Consider the following 23,731-nt stretch of genomic DNA (forward strand, 5'->3'; position numbering starts at 1 on the left):
GTGCTCCACTTGGATCGTGATAAGGACGGGCCATGCACTGCTTGGAGACATAGTCAAGTCTGCCTATGAGCCATTTAATATCGAGTCAGGTCAATAGAATTTCCACTCAATCAAGACTTTTAATATACAATCTGCACCATAGGTAGCTGAAACGCCGTCGCAACCGGAGATGATGCTGTAGCCTAGAACTAGCTGGAATCCATCAGCCCATTTCCCTCGATAGTATTTGCCCCTGGGCGGTGGAGGGACCCCGGCAGAATATTAGTCCCCAATGAGGGCATTTTGCTAACCCCAAGACAGCCTAGTGTTAGTCATCTCATCAACGTCAAATCAGAAAAGGAACCGGGAGAACTGGAAAGGGAAAGCCGGAGACAAGAATAGAGATAAGCCTTCCAGATGAGAATAGCGATCGCGGCATAATCTTCATGACCCATGTCCAGACCCTTTGAGGTTCATCCACGGCAAGGGTGATGACCCAGGGAACACCAAGGCTAATTACAATAAGATGGGTGCCCAGCGGGATCGGAGAGTAAGAGGGAAATGAATTAATCTCGTTGCTTGAACCGCTAAGCACTGCGGGTGCTTGAGCCAAGCATGGATGCTGCCGCGCGGGTCCTGTCATTGGCGGGTGACTGACTTTTTGTGGCCAAACGAAGACAAAAAATTTCCCAAAAAATAATAACGGCGAAGCCCGAGCAGAAAAGCCAGAGGAGTCTTTCTCCGCCAACAACTTCCCATATTCGCCGGATCCAACTCTACCTTAGCTTAGTCCCTGCTCTAGTGCCAACTGCGAGGGGGGCAAAACTCCTCTTTATCCCCCATCCGGCCCTGAGTTTTTTTCCCGCCATGCAGCTGGGCTTGCATTAAATCCTCCTACGTTCTCTTCAACGGCTGCGTTTCGATTTCTGAAACTTGCGGCCTCAACGTCTTTTGCACCAACCGAGGATCCCCTCCTGCGCCAGCTCGCAGACCCTTTATTACTATATCCAGCATGGCTGATACCATGCGCGACGAGGAGAAGGGCCACCGCGCCGCTCCAGCCGTAGAATCGGTCTCGTCTCCCTCGGAAACCGGAAAAGAAATGGCCTCCTACCCTTCTTCAGGGAATGCCTGGACGAGGCTCAACGCTCGTATTCAATCCATCAAATTCCTCGAAAGCCGCGGTATCGAGCGTGTCCCAGAGTCTGAGCGCCACGCTGCCTCAGCATCCAATTATATGCAAATGGCTTTGCTTTGGTTTAGTACCAACATCACCGCTAACAACATCGCGGTCGGAATGTATGGGCCTCTGGACTATTCTCTGAGTTTCGTTGACTCGGCGCTCTGTGCGGTGTTTGGTGCTTTCCTTGGTGCGGCTGGTGTGGCGTATATGGGAACGTTTGGACCGCAGAGTGGTAATCGAACAATGGTAAGCAACATGCCACCTTTTTGGAAAACGTCAAGTCGTGCTAACCAAAAGCCTTAATAGGTCATCGCAAGATATTTCATGGGCTACTACCCGAGTAAGATCGCTTGTCTTTTGAACATTATCATCATGTTGGGCTATGGAATGATCGACTGCCTTGTGGGTGGCCAGGTGCTGTCCGCTGTTGCCGATGGTGGCATGACGGTGGTGGTGGGAATTATCATCATCGCCATCATCACGTGGATCGTTGTGGTCTTTGGTATGGCGCCTTTCCACGTGTACGAGCGATGGGCCTGGGTGCCTCAACTCATCGCCATCTTCGTCTTGGTCGGCAGTGCCGGCCCGAAATTCGACACCAACATCACCACTACTGGCGACACCGAGACCGTCAACGCCAACCGTCTCACCTTCTTCTCGCTCTGTCTCTCCAGTTCCATTGCCTGGGCCCCTGCTGGCGCCGACTTTTTCGTCTACTTCCCTCCCTCCACCTCGAAATGGAAGACCTTCACCCTGACCCTCTTCGGTGTCGGTCTTGCCCTCTCTTTTGCCAACGTTATGGGCGTCGGCCTCGCTAGTGGCACACTAACGAACCCATCCTGGGCGGAGGCCTACGACACTTCTGCTGGAGCTCTCATCATCGCTGGATATGACGGTCTCGGCGGATTTGGCAAGTTCCTGGGCGTTCTCGTCGCCCTGGGTCTGATTGCCAACAACATTCCTGGAACCTACTCTGCCACCCTGGGCTTCCAGATCATGGGCCGTCACCTTGGCAGCCTTCCCAGATGGTTCCTCTCCTGTATTTGTGTGATCATCTACACTGCTTGCGCCCTGGGTGGCCGGAACCACCTCTACGATATCTTCGAGAACTTCCTTGCCCTGATGGGTTACTGGGTGACCATCTATTTGACCATCGCTTTGGAGGAACACCTCATCTTCCGCCGCACCCGTGGTTTCGACTGGGATGCTTGGGCTGACCGGTCCAAGTTGCCCCTGGGTCTTGCTGCTCTGGCTGCGTTCCTGATCGGCTGGGCGGGTGCGATCGTCTGCATGGACCAAATATGGTATGTTGGTCCGATTGCCAGGATGGTTGGTTCGGACGGCGCGGACCTGGGTATTTGGGTGGGTGTGTCTTGGGCGATGCTGGTGTTCCCGCCTCTGCGGTGGTTGGAGCTGCAGAAGATTGGTCGGTAAATGAACTCTGCCTTGTCCCGGAGAAAAATAAAAAGAATAGAGGTTATGGGAAGCCTGTGTCCTTCTGTTTGAGACATGAGGGACGATAAAGATGTATGCCTAATCAATGCTATATAACGGATTCTTCCGCACTAGATAATGTGTTATGCTATGAGCAAAAATATCAATATACCAATTTCAATTCAAGATAGTTCAGCAAAAAGATAATTCCAACGACGCGCATCAAGGAATTACGACCATGTTGGATGCATCACACATTTTGTAGTCAGACATTATCCAAATTCACTATGGCAAAGTGTTTGATGAATGTGAACGGAAGATCCCAAGTCCGCTGGCGGGGATGATTAGTCTCCTTTTGCTGATAATTAGTTGGCTGTGTTCCTGTTTTTTTTTTTTTTTTTTTTTTTTTTTTTTTTTTTTTTTTTTGGAATGTGAAAATGAGGTATGGGTGTGAGTATTATAATTGTGATAATGAATGAGGTTAAACCCACCATTCGTGAGGTATGTGCCGCTGTTGTTGCTGCACGGCTCAATTACGCCTCATCGCCTCGGTTGTCCGCAAAGAAAATAATGTCTCAAGGGCATCAATCCGTCTTAAACATAAATTACATGCGCAATGAAGAAGATACCCACCTAGACTCCCTGCTGTCCTATCGTCCTGGGCAGTTTTTAGATGGAAAGTAGCGAAAGAGTCTCTTATGAAATATTGGATAGGATGGTTTATGCCCAGATGAACGGCGGGCCATCCACGATGACAGCTCTTGCGCGTGCTGAGGGAGACAAAGAAAAAAAAACCTTATAAAGACCGGGAGAACTTCTTCTCTCAGTCTCTTGCTTGCCTCGATATAATTACCATCAAACTAGGTCTTCTCGCAGTGCTAGATACTACTACCGATCTGCCCGATCATTACAGCTCCCCAATTGAACACTCACACCCACAACCACAATGAGCGTCCAGACATACAACATCCTCAACTTCGCCGACACCCTCAAACGCTCGTTCGAGGAAAAAGTCGACGAACACGGAAATGTCACCAAGCGCGGGTTCAAGCGCGGCGACTTGAACGTGCTAAGCACACAACACTACTGGCTCCAGCCAAGTCCAAAGCTCCCGGGCGACCTCTATAACGCAAATATTATCATGTGCAGCAGAAAATATGGACCGGTGTTTGTTGCCGTTGGGTGTGAGGCACCCGATACATTACTATCAGCTGACGGGCAGGCTCCCGACTGGGCTCAAGAGCGCGTTGAGGTAGTATGTGGTTTACTGGGAACTAAGCTACGATCTTTGTTCGCGGACAAGAGGAACAAGCCTCGTGATGGGTGGCCGCAGTATGGGGCTGTTGTTTATGGGCAGGAAATATGTGTCTTCAAAGTGGATCCCGAATCTGGTGCACAACAGGTGGAGTTTGAGGGGGAGACTGTGCATGATATTCTCTGGGGGAGGATCATACGTCTTTTGGATGGGATTGTTGAGGAGTTTCAGATCCCGGATGAATTGGGGACGGATTGATAGTACTACGATTTGGGGGATTTTCGGGATGCTTCGGATCTGTGTGCTGGGTGTGAATTCATAGTTGTTTACATTGCTTCAGAGGCTACGTGTAGATGTAGTGACGAGGATGTGTAGATGTAGAGTATGTGTTTGTACTCAACCTGGATAATTCCTACTTACATGTGTAGGATTGATACTTACTGGATAAGTGGATGGTTTTGCAGTTCTACCAACTACTGTAGAAAAAGGTGAACCCAGGAGCCAGTAAGCCAATTTAGGTCGAACTCAGTTGCAGCAATATTGGGAGACCGTCAGAAACTGATCACAGGGAAACATCCATGGTCACATACCAACCGATGTCTTAGAAGCCAAACTCTAAATAATGTCCATTGGCATGGAATCCTCCTGATACTCCAACTGTATTTGCAGGATGCCTAGACGGTTCCTTCTCGTAATGCATAGTTGTGGGGGAGAGTACTCATTAAGGTTGAAGTACTACTGAATGAGTGGACTGTTTCCTAATTGGTGATGTGTGTTGTGCTGGTCAGGAAAGGGCACAGCTCGCGAGGGCTATTCCACAGTCTTTCTTGAGCCGCGCGATGATCTCTGAGGTTGATTCCGGTTCACTCGAAGTAGGCTAAGAATTCCTATACAGATATACGACGTAGAGTGCATATTACCTTGTATGTATCTGACACCCTCTGGGTTGTTTCCAACTATTTAGTAGACGTTGTCTAGGGAATTGGATTTTATTCTGCTCGGGGCACAGACACTAGAAGCTAATCAGCATAAGATAGAGGTAGTCGACGGAGATGTACGTATGATAATACTGGATGCTATATGAAATATCCAGAGATGCAGCGATGCTACCCTCAATAGCTTCTTCTGCACGTGCGTCTGGCATGGAGGAAGGAAGTTGACATATAAGTAGGTCTGTGACCCCTTCGTCTGGTCTGCTGTCTTCCGTGTATCAGACTGGCAATTGCTCTCTTACTGGTATTAACTGCAAGCTTCGTCCATCAATCCATCGACTCTATCCATTTCGCACACACAGACAACAACTATATACTGTATACTATACAGCATCATCCGCCATGAATACCCCGATCCTAGAAACGCCAGCCCCTGATCACGGCTATCTCAGTCTACTCTCGCGTCTACTTCAAGAACAATGGGTAGAGCGATTCGATGGACATGGCTATGTCGATGAGGCAGGCTTTGAGAAAGATGACCTGCGCTCAGTGATTACAAGCGACCACACTTACCCGTCCTTCACTGGCCGCAATGTCAAGTATGAAATGCTTGTTGTCACCAGCACAACCTATAGTTGTCCAGTGTTTCTGGCTATTTCTGGTCCAGAACACGCCGACCAGAATGAGTTGATGGCTCTCATACGTGAAATTTTCAGACGTGGTGTGTACTCCCCCGGTGCTGCTTGGCCAAAGTTCGGGGCTGTGCTTCGTGGACACAACATTACCTTGGTAAGGTATAGACGGAATGATACTTTGAGGACCATGGACGAACGCAATATTCTACATGGTATTGGTGCCTCCTTGGGTGATCTTGTCAGACATCTTCCGATCGCTGATAGGACTTTGGATAATCCGTATCTAAGGAGGTGAAGATGCAGCGTTCTAGCCAGGAGGATTAGGATTGAGATTATGGAGTGTGGGCCAAATTTGAATGGACATGATTGTTGTTAGCTTGGAATGCTATTTGTTCCTATAGCAGTAATTAGACGTAAGCGTAGAGCACATGCCCTGAACCGATAAGTTCATCAGAGGTCGTGGATGTGAAAGATTCGAGTGATGGGCGTATAGTCACCAGCGGGAAAAAAGTTCCCCAGGCAGCAGCACGGGTCCCAAAGATGGAAATCGGGTCTAGAGCTTTGATACAGTCAAGAAATGATGCAAGAGTTGAGTCGTATAGCCTAGCGAGGAACAAGGTAGATATGGAGTAATTGGACGAGAAAGGTGGGGTTTTAGGGTCTATTGTGCAGCAATGGTAACTGAACAGTACACGATCAAAGATCTCCGGGCGAGGTCCGCTTAACAATTTTTCTGCTGCAAGTATTGGGCCAGCTAGATTTGAAAGATGGGCCCATTGTCCTCCCTGGTCGCAAACGCTGAGCTCGTCTGCATATGACAAACCATGGTAGAAGGCAGTGACAGCACGAGCCTCTTCAGTCATCTTTTCCGGGCTGATGGGAGCCAAGTAGAAGAGCCCACTTAGCCCTCCAGTGAACAGATTGCCGTTACTTGAGATGCCATTAACTGGGAAAAAACCTCCGGAATATAGGATGTAATCGACACAAACCACCTCTATATGATAGCGAAGACTGCGTCTGGCTACACTCCGCTTTTATCCGAGCATGACGACTGTTAAAAACTCTAGAGAGTCACCTTTTTTCCAGCATAAAGTGGATTAGTTAGCGACCGGTCATCGAGTATCTTGCCAGGGAGAATATATACGCAGATACATACAGGAGGATTGGGTCGAAGCAAGATAAGGCAGCCCATTTCGCGAAGGGATCTTCTGGGGACGGAGGCCTACTATAAGCACCACTGGTTGTATGAGCTGCTAGCAAAAAAATTCTTCGCTTGAGAATTCGAGACCCTAGACCATCTAGCCTACTAACCACCACCTGAGAACTAGACTGTGTGAATGTGGCTATTCGTATTCGCAAAGGGTTGTCTGGATCAATCTCAAGCTGGCGGCCATGACACCAACGCTAACCATAAATTTTGAATAGTATAGGTACTAGAGCCCTGGTAAGACATACTCCGTACTAACTACCTAGTGGCTAGTGCACTTTAGAATGTCACAGCTGAGATCACTGCATTCTCGACGAGTTTAGTTACGACTAGTACCTTGTGTGTTCCTGAGATGCTTTAATGTGCTACAGACAAATTTGGCCAGTGTGCGCCTTGAGGCTAACAGCTGCTAGAGCCATCAAGATTGATGGTCAGATCACGTCAGCTTAAGCTTTTCCAAGAGTTGAGAAAAGGTCTGGTCAGATTAAATGTGTGGTCGCACGAGACACGCCGGACGATTGTCGGGTAATCAAGGTTCAGACCCACAGCAAAATGACGGGTCTTTCCCGGCGAACGCCAGGACGCCTCAGGCGATCCTACGTTAACAGCGTTCACGTTGAGAGATCCACTTCAATCTCTCAGCGTTTAGTAGCATAATTAGTTTAGGCTACATCCATCACTAATCAGGCCACACAGCCTTTGCTGCCTTTAGGCTGTCTCCTTGGTATAATGTCTGAGTAGGTAGTGCTACAATGTCAAAGGAAATCACCAGCCACCTTGTTCTTATATTTTCCATGCTTAAATACTACAGAACTGCCCCATTAACATAGCCACGGCTGGGGTTATAGTTTTCTTATTAGCATTACTGTATTACGCAAAATAGCGTTGCCTATGGCCTCAGCCTTACCCTAGCGGCTGCAGTAGTAACTATACTAGCAGCGGTACTAATCCTAGTTGGTGAGTACTTTTGCTTATTATAGATTACTGGTAGAAAGAAGCACTATTCCTTAGTAACTAAATCATGTAGCTTAAGATGACCAAGTATCATGCAGCGATCGGCAATCACATGAATCTAATATTGAAAAGGCAAAGTGTTTGTTCTGCACAGTAAGCCCAAAGGTAAGCGCCCAAAGAAATATGAGGTAGGCTCCGACTTCCAAATTCCCCTGTCAGATCTCCCGCTCGAGTAACCTTCGACACTGTCGTGGCCGGCTTCATCATGGGACGTTTTACAAGGGCCTGGTACGAGCCCGTCGCTCGCACTTCGTTCGACGAGGCCGAAGAGATTGAACTGGCGAGGGACGATTCGATAGATGGGTATCCCACTCGTACTCGAGTCTCCCGCGTCGGACGTCTCTTAGCCACTCTGTTCCAGACATCCCGAGCAGCGAAATGGCGCATACGACGACGTTATTCTCGTGATACCTTCACAGTCCGTAGGGTTGTTTCCCTTTTGTTCTGCATCCTGGTTGGCCTAATTGTTACAACCTTTGCATTATTCCCGTCCTATACTCACTTGCCTCCTCACTACCGTGACTTGCAATCAGCCGTCCAAGGCTCCACAACCCCAGGCCGGGGAAATCCACATAACTCTACCGTTTTCATCGCGGTCAGCCTCTATGACAAGACTGGGGCTCTGGCGCGCGGCGCGTGGGGCCAGAGTCTTCTAGATCTGATCGACATGATCGGGCCGGACCGTGTCTTCCTGAGCATCTATGAGAATGACAGCGATGCAACTGGCGAGCAGGCATTGTCGGCGCTGAGCGATCGAGTCCCTTGTAACAAATCCATTGTTTACGACAAACATTTTAATTTCACGGGCTTTCCCACCGTTACGCTACCCGATGGATCCAGCCACGTGCGCCGTGTGGCCTACCTGGCAGAGGTCCGCAACCGGGCCTTGCTTCCCTTGGATGATCTAAACCACCGGTTCGACCGCCTCCTCTTCTTGAACGACGTCTACTTCAATCCCCTGGATGCCCTGCAGCTTCTTTTCTCGACACATACCCGCGACGGCCGCCCGGACTATCGAGCCGCATGTGCGGTCGACTTTATCAACCCGTTCAAGTTCTACGATACCTTTGCCACGCGCGACCTTGAGGGCTACGGCATGGGACTGCCATTCTTTCCATGGTTCACCACTGCGGGTAAAGCCCAGAGTCGCTCGGATGTACTGCAGGGAACCGATGCAGTCAGGGTGCGTAGTTGCTGGGGAGGAATGGTTGCCTTCGATGCTGGGTTCTTCCAGCGCGGCATCCCAGCAGCAACAGATACGGATCAGCCAACATATTACCGCGGACGTCGCGTGCCTGTGCAATTTCGCGGTGAGGAGGATATGTTCTGGGAATCGTCTGAATGTTGTTTGATACACGCGGATATTCAAAGCTGGCCCTCTTCATCCTCCATAGATGCGGCCCAGGCTGAGAGGGATGGCGAGGTAGATTCAGGCATCTACATGAACCCCTTCATTCGCGTGGCCTACCACCCTCGCTCTTTCAGCTGGCTCAAGATTACTCGTCGGGTGGAGAGACTTTATTCTGTCGCCCATTGGCTTTCCAGCACTGCGGTTGGTCTTCCGGTTTATAATCCGCGTCGAGCAGAGGTTCCCGGCGAAGAAGTGCAAGAGACGGTCTGGGGAGGGGATAATTCGAAAGAAGGCGGATCCTTTTCGCAAGTGACACGGATTGCTAATTACGATGGATTCTGCGGCAGATGGGACCTACAGGTTCTTTCTCGTCGGGAAGAGACTGGCGAAGGGGGTTGGGTCTCTGTCCCTGTCCCGGCGTTGCCGTCTTGAGTCTGCCTGCTCGGGCTGTGAACGTCTGTTGCTTCAATTTCAGTTTTAATCTTGGTCGAGCGTTCACCATTATTGATGACCCATGGCGCTGGATCTACTAATGATGTATTTAGAAGGCACTAGAAATAATAGATTATCGTTACGTCACATTGTCGAACCAAAACTGAAAGCATATGACTATTGTGTAGATGATAACATAGCCTTTACACGAAGATCGGCCTTGAGCAAATCATTTCTGAAGAAATCATATATTCCATTACACAGCCAATGAAGTGTCTAACATACAGTATAGCAACTAACGAGCCCCCACTGAACCAACCGTGTCTCTCTCTCTCTCTCTCTGCTGCTGCTGCTGCTGCTGCTGCTGCTGCTGAACTTCTGCCCGCTGTAAACGGGTTTCCTGCTACCCTGTGCATTGTTGCACTAGTTTTTAGTATCCAGTTAACGCGTGACTAATTATGTGACCTCCCTCAGTTGCCTTATAACAGCATCAGTACCAGCTCAGATAAGTCCGATCTTACTGTTCGACACCACCTCCTCTCTCTATTCCACTCTGCAATCTCATCTGCTTGATATACCGTCCCCTCTGAAAAAAGTCACGTTATTTTAGTACTATACCCTTCTTTCAAAGGATCATCCACCAGATTATCTTCATACAGGATTGGGTAACTCTAAAGTGATCAATACTAGCATAAGTTTTAGCTACGATCCACATTTCCATTTACTGAACAGGGGTTAGCCGAGGTATGACCGAAGTATGAAGCAGTATCTCAAATCGTGTTTCATTCCAAATCGGTGGAGTGATGCTTAAACTTTGGATATGTCTCAGACTACTAGAAATGGATGTCCGAGTCCAGTCTCAGACAAGCGCATCATTTCCTGCTACCTGCCTGGCAGAAGTCACGACAACAAATATAATCCCTGCACCTCGGCTCCCAGGATGTTCGGAACATCGCGGAAAACCTCGAGTTACACAGGACAAGTTCAAAGAGCAGATAGTCTGCGTGTCCTACTATATAGGTGTTGAGTCTTGTGATCGGTGTTGGGCGAAATTCTCCGAGCGGTACTCGAAACACATAAAAGCATCGCGTCGTGCACCAAGCTTTTGGTGGAATGGGTGTTTAGTGGAATCGTGGCCCGTCAGTGGAACCGACCAAAAATGGTGCTCGCGATAGCCACGCGAATATTTCGTCATCCTCGGGTGGAGTGAGCGAGATAAGAAGGGAAATTAAATTGGAGCGACTTTCCTACGTATTCATGCCCTGTCTCCTCCTGAGCATCTACTTAGTACTTACAGCAGTGCTGCAATTGCTTTTTGGCTAAGCTCACCTTTCGTGCCTGTTTTGTCTTCCTCGGCAAACGGCAAACAACCCCGCAATGTTCTCCATCTTTTACCTTTACTACAAATTTCTTGCGTTCGTGATCAGGCGGTTCATCGCCCCCGAGAGAAACACGCAAGCTACGCCAGATGACGTCTATCAGATTCCGTCACGCGATTCAGGACGGACTATCAAAGCCCACGTCTACCGAAATGCAACTGCATCTACAGGGCCGACCCCCGTGTTGATCAACTTCCACGGCAGTGGGTTCATGCTCCCTCGTCATGGAGCCGACGATGCATTCTGTCGCCAGATGAGTCGCGAAACCGACCGGACAGTCCTCGATGTCCAATACCGCCTAGCACCCGAGAATCCCTTCCCCGCAGCTCTCAACGATGCCGAGGATGTGGCCAAGTGGGTTCTGGGACAGCCCGAGAAATTCGATCTTAGCCGTGTCTCTTTGTCGGGGTTCAGTGCGGGCGGTAACCTCTCCCTGGCTGCTGCGGCCAACCTGTTCTCGCCAGACACCTTCCACTCCGTTGTGGCGGTCTATCCCGTGGTGGACCTGCATACGGATCCGGCGTTGAAGACCGCACCGGATACTTCAGGCAGAGCAATTCCCGCAGTCATGTCGAAGATTTTTGACAGGTGTTACACGCATGGTGCATATGATACCCGTGACCCGAGAATCTCGCCGCTCTATGCTAGTGCCGACCGCTTCCCTGCGCGGGTGATGATTGTCAGTGCGGCCTGCGACAACTTGGCGCCTGAGGCGGAGGCGCTGGCGGAGAAAATTGCCAAGGAACCGGGGAAGGAGGTGGTGCGGCAGCGGATGCAGAGCTGCAATCACGGCTGGGATAAATCTGCTCGCCCGGGAACGGTGCAGGAGGATGCAAGAGAGAAGACATATGCCATGGCGGCAGCCATGTTGTCGAGGTAGATGTATTGTCTCAAGAGATGTATCATAGACACATATCTACACAAAACGTGATTTTCGGTATCGCAACGGTCGCTTTCTTAAGGTGTAGCGTGAGGTAAAAAGCGGTGAAGATGGTCAATTATCAGGATGGTTAAGACTCAAGCCATCCATGGAAACATCAGACCACCATCACCACCCCTCCTGCCTAGTCTGGCACTAGGAAGCGACCCAGCAACTACCGGTCCCCATCGGTTTCAATTGATCAGCATGTTACTGGACGAGCAGGAAAAAAGCGTGATGAAGAGAAGGGTCTGGAAAAACAAAAACTCAGGAACAGTGGGCCGCCATGCCAATCCTTATAACAGACCGCGTGGGATCCTGAAGCGGCGGTTCCTGACCCTAAGCCATGGTGTTGCAGTGACTGAAACCGCGGTTGACGCTGTGTGGTCACTGTGGTGGGCGGCTGACATTCAGTGGCCCTACCCTATACCCTACATCATGACCCGATTGAGGGGGGGTTGTTTCAGAAGTGACGGCCGCGGTTTGCCAGGCAAAATGGGGAAGGAGGTACGAGGATTACGCGGGTAACGTATCCACGCCCTGGTGCCTGAGTCAGTCCCGAGGTTGAGGGTAACATGGCTGACAGCCTGGTTGGTCACTTTGTATCAGATTCAACAATAACTATTATCACTTATTTTGCCTTTCTTTTTCCCCCCTTTTTCTCTGTTCTGGTGACAGGGGATATGGTTAAATAGTTACCTTCTGAGTAAAAGAAAAAAAAAAAAACGCCGCGATAATCAACGTGCTGATTCTGCAACGATCCCCCATACACACTAAAGCACACCACCAGCCCACCCCCCATAGTGGATGCAGCAGATTACCACTGGGCCTCCGCCGACGTTTAATGAGGAAGAATCGGTCAGGCGGGCCGTGGGTCGCAATAATAACAATAACGAACTTGAGGCCCAAATCAGGTTGTCGCATTGCCTCTGCTGCTCGCTGTTGGCCCGCCGCAGAGTAATCCTCTCTCTCATTAGCTCATTCCCTCTCTTTGGACTCCTCCGTCCTCAGTCGACGAGTCGCTCTCCTTTCCCTCTCCTTCTCCCATCCCGTCTCCTTTCAGAGTTCGCCCCTCCCCGCAAGTCGGATGCTGCTCTTGAGCGCCTCCATCTCGTCCACCGTGCTTCTAGTACTGTGGACGAGCCTTCTAGCGTCTCGCGATTCGCGTCGTTGATACTTGAACCCCTTTTCTTTTTCTACTTTATCATTTCGTACTGCCCATTTTCTGCATTTTCGAACTTGCCTATCGGCGTTATTGTTATTAGTGTCAATTTTTTTTTGCCGGGATACGTGCTCCATGTGTGATTAACGATCCCGCCCATCGCCAATTGCATCATGGAGCCGATATATTTCACCGAGCTCGACGAGTCTCGGTACCGCACTGAAGTTCTTCTTCTACCTTCCGAGGAATCAGAAACGGCGCGACAACGAAAATTGGTGGAGGATGCACGTCAACTGGGGCTAAAGGTGCCGGAAGTCGAGGTGGCGGCATCTCTGGCTGCATCCATTGCCTCCGGTATGGTGGACTTGTCATCTCCCATAACATCCTCCGGCTCCTCGACCGATCGCAACTCAACCTACGAAGCCATTCCGTCCCTCGAGACCCCGCCGCATATCGATCAACTTGCCTCGTCCCTCTCCGATTTTACCGTCGCTTCCGAGCCTGTCCAGGCTGGCAGCACTCGGTCATTCGCGTCCATGTCTACTCGGCCGACATCTTATAGCTCTTTTGAGGGAAGGTTGGCGCCGGGGATAGATAGCCTAGCCGCTAGGCCACCCGGGAACCGTGCATCAATGTTTAGCATGACCTCCGCGGATAAAAGGGAAAGAAGAAAATCAACGCTCAAGTCGGCAATCGGGAAGATCCATTTTAGGAAGAAGCGATCGCCATCCCCCGTCCTCCTCCCGCCCGCCACGCAGATCACCGTCGCTAAAGGCGAAAAAGGCGTCGACCGAGTATATATCGAGTCGAAACCGTCGGAAGCACAAAATAACGATTCCGCCGAGGAAGATAAACAGGTTCTCAGGCTGGAGATTCCTGTCTTCGACAATGAATCGATGCAGCGAAGCTTGGATGATACACAATTATGCCAGATGCGCGAGTCCCACATAGCGGAGATGAATCGGCATACTGCTTTTCAGGATGCATTCATGACACAACTGCGACGGAGACAGCAGTCTATCGTTACGGACCAGCTTGCAGAGAACAAGCGCACGGAGGAAAAGAAGCGCGAGAAGGTTCGTCACTATTACTAATGGCTGTATCATAGTTACTGACCTTTGCAGAACACGGCCGATGCCATCCGCATGGAGGAACGACAGCTTACAGTGGAAATGGAACAAATGCGAGAATTCGAACGCGCGAAACTGAATTCGCGCACGCGCATCAAATACATGGAAGGGTTCTTTAACAACTCGAGCCCGCCGCCATCGCCCGTATCCGGATCGAAAGCAGACCCAGTGCCGAGTCGCAAGTTCACCGCGCAACACAAAGCTCAGTTGGCACAAGAGTACCACGACCACAACACCATGGACCAACTGCATCAAGCCAAGATCAAGGTGTTGCGCGACCGCCAAGAACTGCGACTCCAGGAAGCCATCGCGCGAATGGAAAGAGAGCTGGATGATCTGATTGACAAGCATGCCTTGGAGTTTGCGCGGATGCAGCAGAAGCATCAGCAGGAAGAAGCAGACATGTTACAAGCATTTGACGCCAAAAAGTCGAGGTTACGACACCGCTGGACCCTGGAAGAAGCCATCTTGCGAAAGAAACTGGAAGTGCAACACGGGCAGCCGTACGGGCCGCTGCCCCCTTTGTCGTTCAGCGACTCGCATTATGAAACGCGCGACTCGGCCATTTGCGTGACCGACCAGACAGGATCTGCCAGCGGTGATGAGGGACCGGTGCACCACAAGAGAGGGGGACAGGTGCTTTGATTACGATGTGATGCCTAAGTGATACCCTTTCCTTTTTCCCTCGGTCTCATCATGCATATATGCAGTTCCTATATACTACTACACTAATGTCTCATACTCACTACACTTTCTACATTTTTTTGTAATTAATTACTTTCTTGTCACTCCTTGGCCTTTCGTTACACTTCTTCTGTCGCTGCCTGGTGTCGTTCAGGAGCGAGCATCCAGCATCATATACGACAGCCGCTTCTATACAGGTTCATTCATGTGCATAGCGTTGATAGTGGATATTCCTCTCTATAATAGACCTTGCTTTATGTTTTTGATAGGACAGTCAGTCCAAATATGAAAGGATAAATTCTAACGAAATCGGGAGTATCTGAAAGCACAGCTCGCTAGTCATGCACCCAGTAAACGCCAATAAACACACGAAATCGCACCAACCAGTTAATCGATCACACATCAGAAACCGGCGAAGCAGATCCAACCTCCCTGCCACTTCCACGACTCTTCCCCAACCTCTCCAACAACGTCTCAACCCTCCCATCCCCGCCCGTAATAACCCCCTCAGTCTGCTTATCTCTCCCACTATCCCCAATCACGACCGCCCGTTCCACCACACCCGTATTAGAAATCTTGAATCTCCCCACGCGCCCATCCTCCCACTCCATCCGCACATAAACCGCCTCCAACGCCGTCGGCGCCAACGAGACAATCCCCAACTCATTCTTCGCTATGCGCGTTTCCTCCCCAGCACCACTACCCCCCGTCGCAGCCGTCGTAGAAGCATTAGGTCCAAGAATATCCCTTTCCCACGGCCTCTCATCATCCTCATAGATAGCATCATCATCATTCACCCCGCGTCTCACAACACCCAATCTTTCTCGCAGATAGCGCACCGCATCACACCGTAGATGCCACACGACTAGCTGCTTGCGCACTTCCCGTACAAAGGACTTGAGATCCTGTTTGCGCGTCTCATGTTTCCATGGTTTGAGCTGTCGCTCCTGTTCCTGATCCTCGTCCATCATCGCGTCTTCCCCATCCTGGGAAGTATTCAGAGCGGTTGAAGCCGGTAAAAACACCCTCTCTAATTTCCTCATATCCACCACCGCCGGAACGGTATGTTTATGTACGCGCACTTCTCTCTTCCCTCCTTCTTGGGGTGTCTTGGGGGATAACCGTCGGAGGAGAATGTAGTATGGTTTCGTGTATGTTCCGTCGCGCGCGCAAATGTCTATTCGGATGCCGAGGAGGTTGGGATATTCGGATGTGGGTGAGGGGTCAGTGAAGGGGAAGGTGGTTGTGGAGAAGGCGATGCGGTGGTGGTTTGTTTGCGCGTGCGTCGAGGTGCTTTGGATTAGGGGGGAGATGTCGGTCCATTGTTGATGTGGTTGTTGTTGGGAGGTGAGGGTTGGTGGTTGGGATTTGGAGAGGCGTTGCAGTGCGCGCGAGGAGAGGAGACTGCTTGTTAGGATGCGACGGCGGTGTTGGAGGGTGCGGACTAGTGATCGGGTTAGTTGGTTGTTTGGGGGTGGGGGACTAGGGGACGGACTTTCTGCGCGGATGGAGGAGATTTCGGAGTCGAGGTCGTCGGTGTCCATTTTGTTAGTATAGGGGATGTTGTTTGTAGTTTGGGTGGTGGAGGGTTTAGTGATGGAGCTCGGGCGGAGATAGATACGACTACTATGTTTGGTGATGGTGATAGGCGGTGTTTGTTGACAGGAGCTGCATCACGTGAGGGGGGTCCCGGTCCCGCGGCTCCTTTCAAGGTTGCAGTTCGATTGGCGGATGAAATTGTATCCTGGTCTGTGATCCACCGTGCTGGGTCGGCTGGCTACTTGCTTAGTCCTTGCTTTTTGGGGGGAGGGAGGAGACTTGAATGTTTATCCCTGAATAGGCTATTGAGGTGTATGTTGAATAGAGTTGTTATTGTTACTGTAATATATAAGTATTGAACCTTGTGGTGGAGAGGATAATAAGTTGTAGCGATGAGTCGTCATAATTGGAGGCTCTGTTGTCACACAGGATTACCCCAGCACGAGTTCTTTACTAAGGTACTAAGTAATTCCATCAGCATCTGAAGAATCCACGCATGGAGGGGATCGCCAGGCCCTTAATGCGCAACATTAATAATGACGGCTGACCACAGCCAATCACAAGGGAGCCATCGCCGGTTCCAGCCAAGCAGCTGTGGACAAACAAGCTTGACGCTTGAGGCCAGCTTGCCTCAAAGTTCACTCGCCTCTCTCCACCACGTCGAATGGATGCCTCATCCCGGCCTGTTCCAGTCCTTCCTTCGTCTCCCTCTTCCCGTCTTCCCCTTTCTCCGCTTCTTCCTCCCTCCATGACCCTGCGGATCCCTACTCTTCCCACGAACATCGTCATTCCGCAGCGGATCGTCCTCAGGAGGTGGAACTCCAGTCTCTAGCATGCAGCACCGACACGCGTGAACACCACCATCCTTTACATTACACAGACCACCTCTCTGACTATCGCCCGAACACTCCGCCGTTCTCTCGCCTTCACCATCTGAACCCGACGACTCTGATCCGGATTCCCCCAGTCACTCTCTACACTCACGACACCCGCACGCTCCCTCCCATCGTGGCAGATCACCCATGAAGCGCAAAGGCCGCACGGTCTTGAAACGCCGCTCCAAGCCCTCCTTGACCATAGCGACGGGCCAGAACGGCTACGCGAGCGACAGTATGGATTCCTCCATCGAGATGCGAAAGAGGGACACCTCTGTCGAGTCTACGTCCGCTCGGGCGAATCGCCTCATGTCACGTCCTAGTTTCACTCTAGACCAAGATCCTCCAATGACCCCGCAAACGCCCGCCATGACGACGACCTCTTTCGCGAATCTGCCCGCCAGCGACCGGAGAAACTTTTTGCTGCTGTGTGTGCTATACTTCCTCCAGGGTATCCCCATGGGGCTGGCCACCGGATCCGTCCCTTTCCTACTGAAGCCGTACCTGTCGTACGGTCAAATCGGTGTCTTCTCACTCGCATCCTACCCCTACTCGTTGAAGCTGCTTTGGAGCCCTATCGTTGATGCCATCTGGAGCCGGCGGTTCGGCAGGCGCAAGAGTTGGATCACACCCATCCAGGTCATCGCCGGATTGGCCATGATCTATCTCGGCGGACGCATTGAAGAGATGATGCAGCAGGCGGGCGCCAATGGTGGTGCTGGCGTCTGGAACTTTACATACTGGTGGTTTTTGCTGGTGTTCTTCTGCGCTACGCAAGATATTGCGGTCGATGGATGGGCAATTACCCTCATGTCGCCACCGAATATCTCCTACGCATCGACTGCCCAGACGGTGGGATTGACAGCCGGCCACTTCCTGTCCTACACTGTGTTTTTGGCCTTCAACTCGGCCGACTTTGCAAACCGCTGGTTCCGGGCCGTTCCTGCGGAAGGTGGATTGCTGTCGCTGGGCACGTACCTGAAGTTCTGGGGCTGGGCTTATCTAGTTGTTACGACTTGTCTGGCCGTCATGAAGAAGGAAGACCGGACACATGAACGCGATAGCATCATGGACGTGTACCGCAGTATGTGGAATGTGCTGAAGCTTAAGAACATTCACACCATCATCCTGGTCCATCTGATCGCCAAGATTGGTTTCCAAGCCAACGACGGCGTAACAAGTCTGAAGCTGTTGGACAAGGGATTCGGCCAAGACAACATGGCGCTAGTGGTGTTGATAGACTTTCCTTTTGAAATCGGGCTGGGATACTACGCTGGCAAGTGGTCGACGGAGTACACGCCCATGCGGCTGTGGTGCTGGGCGTTCATCGGACGACTGGCGGCAGCCGTCCTGGCCCAGATCACGGTGATGATCTTCCCGTCGGCTGAGCAGGTCCCGTTCTGGTACCTACTGACCGTGATTGGAGAGCATGTGTTTTCGACATTCATGAACACGGTGATGTTTGTGGCGGTGAGTGCATTCCATGCGCGCATCGCCGACCCAAGCATTGGCGGTACCTACATGACAATGCTCGCAACGTAAGTCGTACTTCTCTACCCTACAAGTGACCTTTACTAATCATCTAACAGTGTCTCCAACCTGGGCGGTACATTCCCTCGATACTTCATCCTCAAGCTAGTGGACATGTTCACCGAGGCAACCTGTGTTCCACCAACGGTGCCACCTCCGTCCGAGACACTGAAAGGTGACCTCGTCACGGAGGCCTTCTCATGTGCACTAGAGCCAGACCGGACGCGCTGCGTCAACGGAGGAGGCACCTGCCACGTCCAACACGACGGATACTACACGACGAACATCCTGTGTGTGTTGATTGGCGTAGTGACATTTTTCTTCTTCATCCGGCCGGCTGTTTTGAAACTGCAGGGTCTGCCACTCCGGGCGTGGAGATTAACCCCGGGCAGACACTAGCCAGTCCGTTTCCACGATGTATTTTAAATATAGCATAAAACCTTCAAGAGTCTAGACATGAATGAAGAATCAGACGGATGCGTTGAGAGTATCCAGATGACACTTTGTGCGAGGGTAAGCGAGCCCATGGTTCGTTCGTTCGCTCTTTTGGTCCGGATCCCTGCATTGGCGGAAATGTGAAGCACTAGCGTGCCTGATCTGCAGGGTCTGTCTGTATGATATAAATATAGACAGCCCAGCCTCCTCCCATATTACTTCTTCTGACTTCCTTTGAATAGTTCCTGTGATTATCACTACTTAGTATCAAAAATGAAGTTCACCCTCCTCCCCACTCTAACCACTACCACCCTCCTCTTCCTCCCAACAGCATACACCTCCTCCTTAGAAACCCTCCGTTACAAAAACGTTCGCCCCCCTTCCCTTCCCCCAAAATTGTGATATCCCCTCCACTAACATCATCCCACTACAATGGTATACAGTGGGACCTCCGCCTCTTCTCACCAGGCTGCGACCCCAACACCACCAGCTTCGAGCTATCCCTCTTCCACCGGCAAGGCGTGTCAGGCACAGCAGATGGATGCGAGACCCTCGATTCCAGCGTGAATGTGTCCGCGGTGGACACGTTCTCGTGGAAAAGTCCCGGGGCGACGACATACGATTTATGTCTGTATGATGTATGTGGGAGCAGCGGGAATGGCACTGGAAGGGTAGAGGTGATTCGCGATGGGTGGGAGGTTTGTGTCAAGTATTGGGGGTGGTTGGGGTGGGGGGTTGTGGAGCATGGGGGAGATTGTTGACCTCCCTTTCTCTTTAGTCTGTCAGAGTAGATGATTGCCAGTTATGTTGTGGTGATATTATATGAGATGAGATGCATCTATATATATATATATATATACTAGATATTACTAAATATGAATATGGTATATAACATACAGAGCGGGAGATCACACATCCAACTCAGTTAAGCATCATTTAAATCCCTCACAGCCCAATCCACCAACGCCCTCGCATACCCGCGATGCAACCTCCCCACCCAAGCAGGAATTATCTTCTGTTTCTGTTCTTCGTCACTTATGATTTGATAGTCATGTGCCGAGGCGAATCGTACATCGACTACTTCTTCTCCCTGGTATATATATACCTCTGAGATGTTAAGCTCGTGCCGCCCCCCGCTCATCAGTCGCCAGGGGTATCCCCATCGGGCGATTTTCTCGAAGAAGAGGCGCGGTTCGTCGGGCATGTGCCATGAGAGTAGGAGGCCTGTTGTGGGGGAGGTTTGTTGGATTGTGAACACGGAGTTGAGGAGGGAGCGGTCGCTTCTTTTTTCTTGTTCTATTGGGTAGTAGGCTGGATTTTGGGGTTTGGGGGTGATGAAGATCGATTTGAATGTGGAAATATATGTAGATGTGTCTGTGGGTATCGATGTAGGTATGAACTCCGGGTCTGTGACGCCCGTATCCCCGGGGCTGTAGGACTTATTCTTGATTAAGCCGATGAGGCTGCTTTCGACTAGTAGGGGTTTGGTGTTGAGGAAGGTGAGGATCCAGGCGTTGGTTAGGGTTGCTTTGTTGGTTGTGGTGGAGTCATGGGTATTGGTGTGCTTGGATTGGAGAAGAGTAGAGTATCGCTTTAGAAGTGATTTCACTGGTATGTGTTTGGCCTCGTAGACGTCAATTTCGGGACAGTGTTGGGTTGTTGGGTTGCTCGGAGTGCGGAGAGCGAGGCTGGTGGTGGTGGTTGGGTCGATGGGAGGATATTTGGCTTCGAGGATGGAGAGGTAGCGGTGGGTGGTGTAGGTTAGGATGATGGGGGGTGTAGTGAGGATGAGGAGGCGGGTTGAGGGGCGCATTGTATTTGTCTATTGAAGGTGTTTCCTAGTAGTAATGAAGAAGAGGAATATAGGTAAAAATTGGAGTGGTTGTGTGCAGGATATATATATATATATATATAGAGTCAATGGGGATAAAGAAAGTTGGGTTGACTAGTAGATAGCTACCGAATATAAATACTGTAGATCACTCATTCAAGAATTAGGCTCCAAAATGGACTCGGTCGTATGACCTTATGTTTCCGCTAGTTGGCCTATTATTGCTAGGATTGTGTTGAAGGATTTAGTCCGATCCTGATGGATGAACTGAGGGGATATACCATAGACGAACACAGTTACCTAATATTTCAGATATTAGTATATCAATAAGCCCAAATCATAGCGATATTCCATTTTATAATCTATTGCAATTATCAGACCAGCTCATGCCCTCTAGATATCGCTGTAGTAGATAAAGATTAAACCCCACCAACCCCGACCCACCCCGCCAGCCGATCATCTCACATCTCAGGACTTCCCCGCCCCAAATTTTTCTCCAACACCAACACCACCATCACCATCACCACTCCTTATTCTACATACAAACAATTCACAAACCATACATCTACAATCAATAAACCAACAAATCAACATGTCCACTCTCGACGACATCTTCGGATCCTCTCCCCCACCCACAACCCACCACTCCCATCCCCACCCTTCCAGCAGCACCACCACTACAGAACCCTCCGACCTCCCCTCCCTCCGCCGCCAACACGTCACAGCCGGCTACCGCGACGGCATTAGCGCCTCCAAAACCTCTCATGTCCAAGCTGGCTTCGACGCCGGTTTTCCCATCGGCGCCCAACTCGGCATGCGCGCCGGTACTATCCTCGGTATTCTCGAGGGCGTGCTACGCGGGTACGACGAGAGCCAGAAAGCCGTGGTGAAGAAGCTGCCTTCGGCGGGTGGTCGGAAGGGTGTTACCAGCACCAATGGCACCGCCACTTCTACTACTACTACTACTACTACTACTCCTACAATTACCGACGAGGAACGCCAAGCCAAGCGTGCGGAGATACTAGCGTTGTACCAACAGGCCGTGAAGGAGTTGGATGTGCGAAAGGTATTCGAGGGGATCAGTGAGAGGGAGATTTCGGAGGGGGAGAAAGCTGAGATTAGATTGGGGAGACAGGGTGAGGGGGCGATAGGGAAGTGGGAGGAGAGAGTGAGGGTGCCGAGGTGGGAGGAGAATATGGATGCGTTGGAGATGAAGGATACTACTACTACTGCTGCTGCTGCTGCTGATGAGGGGAAGGAGGTAGATGTGGAGGAGAGCTGAATGGGTGATTGTGGATGGTACTTTTTATCCTTCTCTCACCTCTCATTTTTGTTTCCTGGCGGGCCCTTGCGCCTGTCGGGATTCAACTAGAGGATCGGGGCCATGTCAGCCTAGCCTGGATTCTTTTTCCAGGAGACACAGCAGCCGGAATTTCCCTGCTTGCTTGCTTGTTTGCCGGCAGGCAGTCTTGGCTTGTATGCAGTCTTGAAGCACTGCATACATACGTCGGGGTCTGGTCTCGGGATGGCTACCTGGCTGGTTGGCTGGCTGGCTAGCTCCTCCCCCTGCTGCTTGCTGTCGGGACGGCAGGACAGAATGGCCGGATGGTCGAGACGGGACGTGGCTGCAAGGTACGGAGGGGGGACTTTGCATGGCGTTTTGTGCAGCTATGGCTGGGCGGTGGTTAGATCACGCTGGATGTGGAATGACTACGTTGGGTGTATGTAGTTTTGCCGAGCAGAAGACAGATACTATCTATCTACATGGTCTTGTTAGGGTGTTCGGAAATAGTGAGTGGTGTTTCAAGTCGCACTTATCCATCCCATCTATACAAAGAAAGTTCCTAGCTAGATACGATAGACAAAAACCTTAATGCACAAGACCCAAATCAATCAACCAACCAATCAACCAACCAACCAACCATTCGACACCAAAATTGCACAAAAGTACGGATACTAAACTAACAAAAATTGAGTCCACCGAAAACCGGTTTCATGACGCGAGTCACAGATGAAAATTCAGTCAGTAGTTAGCCAGATCCTCCCTCATTTCTTCAAGGGATGGAACGGAACATCCCTAGTAAGCCCGAGCTAGCCCGCGGCCGCGTCGCATCGCATCGCATCGCATCGCTCCAAGGGATGAATGAATGGATAAACCAGGGACTGAATACAGTAGACTAGTTCCCGTGTTTTCACTTCGGAACCCCCTCGCTGGAAAAACCCCCACACATGCCGATGGGAATTCTTTCCAGTAGGGTAGGAATCTGGGCCTTTGTGGTTCCGCTTGTTTTGGTTTGTTCGTATTGGGAAAGAGGACATGGTGTCGATCAATTCATGAGGTATGAATGGATGGCTACGGTGAGGAATGGTGGTATTCATTGGGTGTGGTGAATGTGGTTTTCTTTGTTATTGTAAAAGGTATGTATGTTTATGGTATAGTATGAGAAGAGCTCAGTAATTGATGTAGTATGGAGTGAGTGAAAGGCGCGCCCGTGCGGGCAATTGCAAGCAATAGTGGGTAGTGAGCGAGTGTGGGTGGTTAGGAACGAGTGACAGTAGATAGATAGATAGAACAGACAGACAAGGAAATGGGTGTCATGATGGACACAAATACAGACAGGCATCAGCATAAATCAGTAAGTAAGTGAGAAAAAAGAGTGGCATGAGTCCAACTATCGTAATCAGTTCGTTGCCTCATCGTTACATGAATCATCGCAGCGCGTTCGCATTGCATTGCATCGTTTCGAGACTACCGGTGAGATTTCCATCTCAGGGGATATTCGTCTCGTCAGGTCATTGATTGGACATGGGCATGGATGGTGCCG

General features: G+C 50.6%; 10 protein-coding genes across 10 annotated transcripts; 8 read left to right on the plus strand and 2 right to left on the minus strand.

Annotated features, from left to right (window-relative positions):
* The first annotated feature begins 729 nt into the window (after window positions 1-729).
* BO83DRAFT_439081 (purine-cytosine permease family protein) lies at window positions 730-2,769 on the plus strand. The gene is made up of 2 exons (XM_025536145.1): window positions 730-1,408; window positions 1,469-2,769. The coding sequence occupies exons 1-2, from the start codon at window positions 992-994 to the stop codon at window positions 2,594-2,596; spliced, it is 1,545 nt and encodes a 514-aa protein (XP_025385849.1). The 5' UTR covers window positions 730-991; the 3' UTR covers window positions 2,597-2,769.
* Window positions 2,770-3,542: 773 nt separating this feature from the next.
* On the plus strand, window positions 3,543-4,125 carry BO83DRAFT_450200 (uncharacterized protein; the record flags this gene model as incomplete). Its single annotated transcript, XM_025536791.1, has 1 exon — window positions 3,543-4,125. The coding sequence occupies one exon, from the start codon at window positions 3,543-3,545 to the stop codon at window positions 4,107-4,109; it is 567 nt and encodes a 188-aa protein (XP_025385850.1). The 3' UTR covers window positions 4,110-4,125.
* Window positions 4,126-5,185: 1,060 nt separating this feature from the next.
* On the plus strand, window positions 5,186-5,713 carry BO83DRAFT_450202 (uncharacterized protein; the record flags this gene model as incomplete). Its single annotated transcript, XM_025536792.1, has 1 exon — window positions 5,186-5,713. One exon carries the CDS (start codon window positions 5,186-5,188, stop codon window positions 5,711-5,713), a length of 528 nt encoding a protein of 175 aa, XP_025385851.1.
* A 2,059-nt stretch (window positions 5,714-7,772) lies between these two features.
* On the plus strand, window positions 7,773-9,576 carry BO83DRAFT_380134 (glycosyltransferase family 69 protein). Its single transcript, XM_025531681.1, has one exon. The coding sequence runs from the start codon at window positions 7,845-7,847 to the stop codon at window positions 9,420-9,422; it is 1,578 nt and encodes a 525-aa protein (XP_025385852.1). The 5' UTR covers window positions 7,773-7,844; the 3' UTR covers window positions 9,423-9,576.
* A 1,223-nt stretch (window positions 9,577-10,799) lies between these two features.
* On the plus strand, window positions 10,800-11,681 carry BO83DRAFT_429083 (putative esterase/lipase; the record flags this gene model as incomplete). Its single annotated transcript, XM_025535436.1, has 1 exon — window positions 10,800-11,681. The coding sequence occupies one exon, from the start codon at window positions 10,800-10,802 to the stop codon at window positions 11,679-11,681; it is 882 nt and encodes a 293-aa protein (XP_025385853.1).
* A 1,374-nt stretch (window positions 11,682-13,055) lies between these two features.
* On the plus strand, window positions 13,056-14,657 carry BO83DRAFT_390762 (uncharacterized protein; the record flags this gene model as incomplete). Its single annotated transcript, XM_025532874.1, has 2 exons — window positions 13,056-13,958; window positions 14,007-14,657. The coding sequence occupies 2 exons, from the start codon at window positions 13,056-13,058 to the stop codon at window positions 14,655-14,657; spliced, it is 1,554 nt and encodes a 517-aa protein (XP_025385854.1).
* A 494-nt stretch (window positions 14,658-15,151) lies between these two features.
* Window positions 15,152-16,298, minus strand: BO83DRAFT_342099 (uncharacterized protein; the record flags this gene model as incomplete). Its single annotated transcript, XM_025528646.1, has 2 exons — window positions 16,192-16,298; window positions 15,152-16,140 (listed from the first exon to the last, which is right to left on the minus strand). Coding segments are annotated over exons 1-2 (1,038 nt in total), but the record flags the coding sequence as incomplete, so codon positions are not given.
* Window positions 16,299-16,905: 607 nt separating this feature from the next.
* On the plus strand, window positions 16,906-19,164 carry BO83DRAFT_418825 (SD08430p). Its single transcript, XM_025534844.1, has 2 exons — window positions 16,906-18,648; window positions 18,700-19,164. The coding sequence occupies exons 1-2, from the start codon at window positions 17,258-17,260 to the stop codon at window positions 19,037-19,039; spliced, it is 1,731 nt and encodes a 576-aa protein (XP_025385856.1). The 5' UTR covers window positions 16,906-17,257; the 3' UTR covers window positions 19,040-19,164.
* Window positions 19,165-19,887: 723 nt separating this feature from the next.
* On the minus strand, window positions 19,888-20,998 carry BO83DRAFT_380137 (uncharacterized protein). Its single transcript, XM_025531682.1, has one exon. It carries the CDS (start codon window positions 20,886-20,888, stop codon window positions 20,001-20,003), a length of 888 nt encoding a protein of 295 aa, XP_025385857.1. The 5' UTR covers window positions 20,889-20,998; the 3' UTR covers window positions 19,888-20,000.
* A 497-nt stretch (window positions 20,999-21,495) lies between these two features.
* On the plus strand, window positions 21,496-22,125 carry BO83DRAFT_274824 (Yae1 family protein; the record flags this gene model as incomplete). The annotated part of the gene is made up of 1 exon (XM_025527068.1): window positions 21,496-22,125. A coding segment is annotated over one exon (630 nt), but the record flags the coding sequence as incomplete, so codon positions are not given.
* Between the last annotated feature and the right edge of the window lie 1,606 nt (window positions 22,126-23,731).

Source organism: Aspergillus eucalypticola (assembly GCF_003184535.1).
Source record: "Aspergillus eucalypticola CBS 122712 chromosome Unknown BO83scaffold_20, whole genome shotgun sequence".
NCBI classification, from domain to species: Eukaryota; Fungi; Ascomycota; class Eurotiomycetes; order Eurotiales; family Aspergillaceae; genus Aspergillus; species Aspergillus eucalypticola.